Here is a 2,842-nt window from a genome sequence, read left to right as displayed (position 1 = left end):
GGAGGTCGGCTTGGTGGAGGAGAAGGTGCTGTGCCGGATTCACTATGACACCATGATAGAAAACCTCAAGCGAGCGGCGGAGAACGGTATGCAGCCCCAATGCCGCGGTTGCGGCTTCACCCCAGGGATCGTGCAGGGCTATCCTACGCTAACCCCCATCACTGGGTGCTGGGGTTGGTCTTGTCATCGCCAAGAAGGGGTGATGGCTTGCCCTGGGAGGGCTCAAGAGTGAGGCCTTGGGCTGGCAGAGGGCTCATGGAGGTGGCCAATGTGCCGGCAGCACCCATGGCTCATGGCAGACCTGTGTGCCATGGGCAATGCCGGGGACAAGCCCCTGGTCCTGCGCAGCCCATGTGCAGCGCGTGAGGAAGCCGCTGGGATTTTGAGGCTGTGAGTCATAAATCTAGAAGGTGGGAAATCTGGCGAGCCGACAAAACCTTCCCATCATTTCCCACCCTCCCTGCCCGCCCGGGGATGTGCCGCTCCCAGCTGGACCACACCACTGCTGTCCCCACCACGGCACGCTGTGAGCAGCTGGCCAGCCTCTGCTTTCCCAGTCAAGATGGTGACACTGAGGTCACACGGTGCTGCAGCTCCTGTCCCCTTGAGCCTAGCCCCATCCCCTGTGTGGCAGTGGCCAGAGAGATCCTCAGAGGAACACATCCGTGGGGTTAATTCAATGCGGTGTGCAGGGAGACCAGGCAGTGCCAGGGGCTGCCCTGGTTTGGAAAGCACCTGATGTGTGTTGATACGGCAGTGACCACGGCTCAGGGGAGCAGGCAACCTCCTGAGCTCAGCCATGCCTGTGGCAGGAGAGAGCCCAGCCGGGTCCTGCCCGTGGGCTGGGTCTGAGGCCAGGTTTGTCTCCTACATTCGAGCCCGTGGGAAGTGGTGGCCGTGGTGGCAGTGAGGCTGTTTGCTTTTATCTTGTGCTTTTATTCTCATGGGATCCCGTGCCTGGGACCCTCCCAGGTCTGGGGCTGTACTGGGGCATCAACCGGCAGCAGGGCTCCAGCCCTCTGTGCTCCTCGCTAGCCCTTGGTGGGCACAGGGAGGTAAATACCACATCCCGGCCTGTGCAGCATGTGGGAACCATTAACAACCTGATGTGAAAATAATCAGTGTTTCTGTTTACAGTGTTTGAGTAAGAGGATGAAAACAGAGTGCCCGGTCAGGCTGGGAGGGTCCCGGCTTGGGACCCGGCTCGCAGCGTGTTGGACCATATGGTCGGCTGTTGCAGTGGCAGGAGCAAGGCTGTGGAGAGCAGGGATGGAGGGGAGAAGGCACGTGGCCTGGAGGAGCAGGCTGGCATGAAGACAGCAGGGTCTGGCATCGGGGGGTCCCGCAGAGCTGTTACCCCAGTGAAGTGCTGGAGCGGTGGGTTTGCTGCTGCTCATAAGGACCTGCTGGTGTGGGCTGAGCCCCAGGGTGTCAGGCAGTGCTGACTGTGTCCTGCGTGCGTACCTCTGTGCATGTGTCCCCCCTGTTTAGAGAAGGGGATGGAATCTCTTTGGAGAGCTGCAGTTGCTGTGGAGTTGGAGAGCCGTGCTCCCCCTCTCCAGCAATTACCCAGCAATTTCTTCCGCACATGAGGTTTTACATACAAGAAAAATAAACAGATGTTGCTGAAGTCAGAGTCTCATTCATCATCCGAAAAGAACAAGTCAAACTATATGAGAAAGTCCTTCAACTCAAGCCAAGACAATCACAGCCCAGTCCAGCTTGCAGAAAGAGCCAGGTTGTGCAGGCGCATCCTGGGAGTGGGGCGAGCACCAGCCCCGCTCAGGCATCCTCCCTCTCCCATCACTCATCAGTGCTTCACCCCAACCACCAAGGGCAGCCGGGCGCGACACAGGCTGCAGCAAGGACCCCGCTGAGGAACAAGGAACCCCATCTCTGGCTGCTACACCCGCAGGCTCCAGAGCTGTGCGAGTGCGACTGGGCTCTCCCTGATGCCGTGCTTGGGGAGCGGGTGGACAGTCCCCTCCCGGCACATCCTCTGTTAGTGCGGTTGCTGCTCAGAGCTGGGCACCACACTGCGTGGGTCACCAACACTGCAGGTCCATGGAGACAGTGCTGATCTTACTGCTGCTGTGGACCCCGGAGGAGGAGGAGGTCGGGGTGGATTTGGAGGATTTGGGGCCGAGGAAAGGAGCAAAAAGCTCTTTGAAATGCTCTGAGCAAATGGAACAACTGATGGAGGCAGCATCCACGGGGGAAGACGAGATCATGGAGAGCAGCACAGGGCAGGAGTGATGGATGTCGGTGAGCCCGGCAGAGGCAGGGTCCCCTTCTGAACCACTCCCTGGAAGATGTGGTCAAGTCTGACCACGAGTCAGGGCCAGCAGGACCTCGGTGCTTTCCTTCGCACACCACTTTGACATCCATCTTCCTGCTGCCATTGCCCTGTCCCTCATTTCTTGCGGCTTCCACCAACTTGCTGCATTTTTCTGAACTCAGTGGCAAACTCCTCGGGGCCAGTGGTGCCTCCTTCCCGGAGGCGCTCAGCAGCCAGGAGCAGCTCCCGAGTGGTGGTGCCAGCTCTGCTACTTGCAGCAAGGGATGCTGCGGGTGCCCATGATGCCAGACGTGTTTTCCGCTGGTTGCACTCAGGGTGGCAGGCCGGCAGGAGGGCAGGGGGCTTTCTGATCTGCAGCACATAGGGCTTCTCTCTCGTAGGCAACGGGATCACGCTGGAGGGGGCTGTGGCAGGCCGGCAAGAGGGCAGGTGGCTTTCTGATCTGCAGCACATAGGGCTTCTCTCTCGTAGGCAACGGGATCACGCTGGAGGGGGCTGTGCCCTCGGAGCAGGACAGCCAGCCGAAGCCGGCCAAGAGGGCCC

At 59.9% G+C, this 2,842-nt stretch overlaps 1 protein-coding gene across 1 annotated transcript in view; it reads left to right on the top strand.

The window, feature by feature from the left end:
• Positions 1 to 13: 13 nt before the first annotated feature.
• LHX6 (LIM homeobox 6) overlaps positions 14 to 2,842 on the top strand; it is a 7,366-nt gene continuing 4,537 nt past the window's right edge. The window contains exons 1-2 of the mRNA XM_010139870.1: positions 14 to 86; positions 2,771 to 2,842. The exon at positions 2,771 to 2,842 is cut by the window's right edge and continues 1 nt beyond it. Of these exons, the coding sequence (XP_010138172.1) occupies positions 53 to 86; positions 2,771 to 2,842 (106 nt within the window). The 5' untranslated portion in view covers positions 14 to 52. The remainder of the gene's footprint in view (positions 87 to 2,770) is intronic.

Source organism: Buceros rhinoceros, unplaced genomic scaffold, assembly GCF_000710305.1.
Source record: "Buceros rhinoceros silvestris isolate BGI_N320 unplaced genomic scaffold, ASM71030v1 scaffold24207, whole genome shotgun sequence".
Classification (NCBI taxonomy): Eukaryota; Metazoa; Chordata; class Aves; order Bucerotiformes; family Bucerotidae; genus Buceros; species Buceros rhinoceros.
This window is presented reverse-complemented; position numbering and strand designations above follow the sequence as displayed.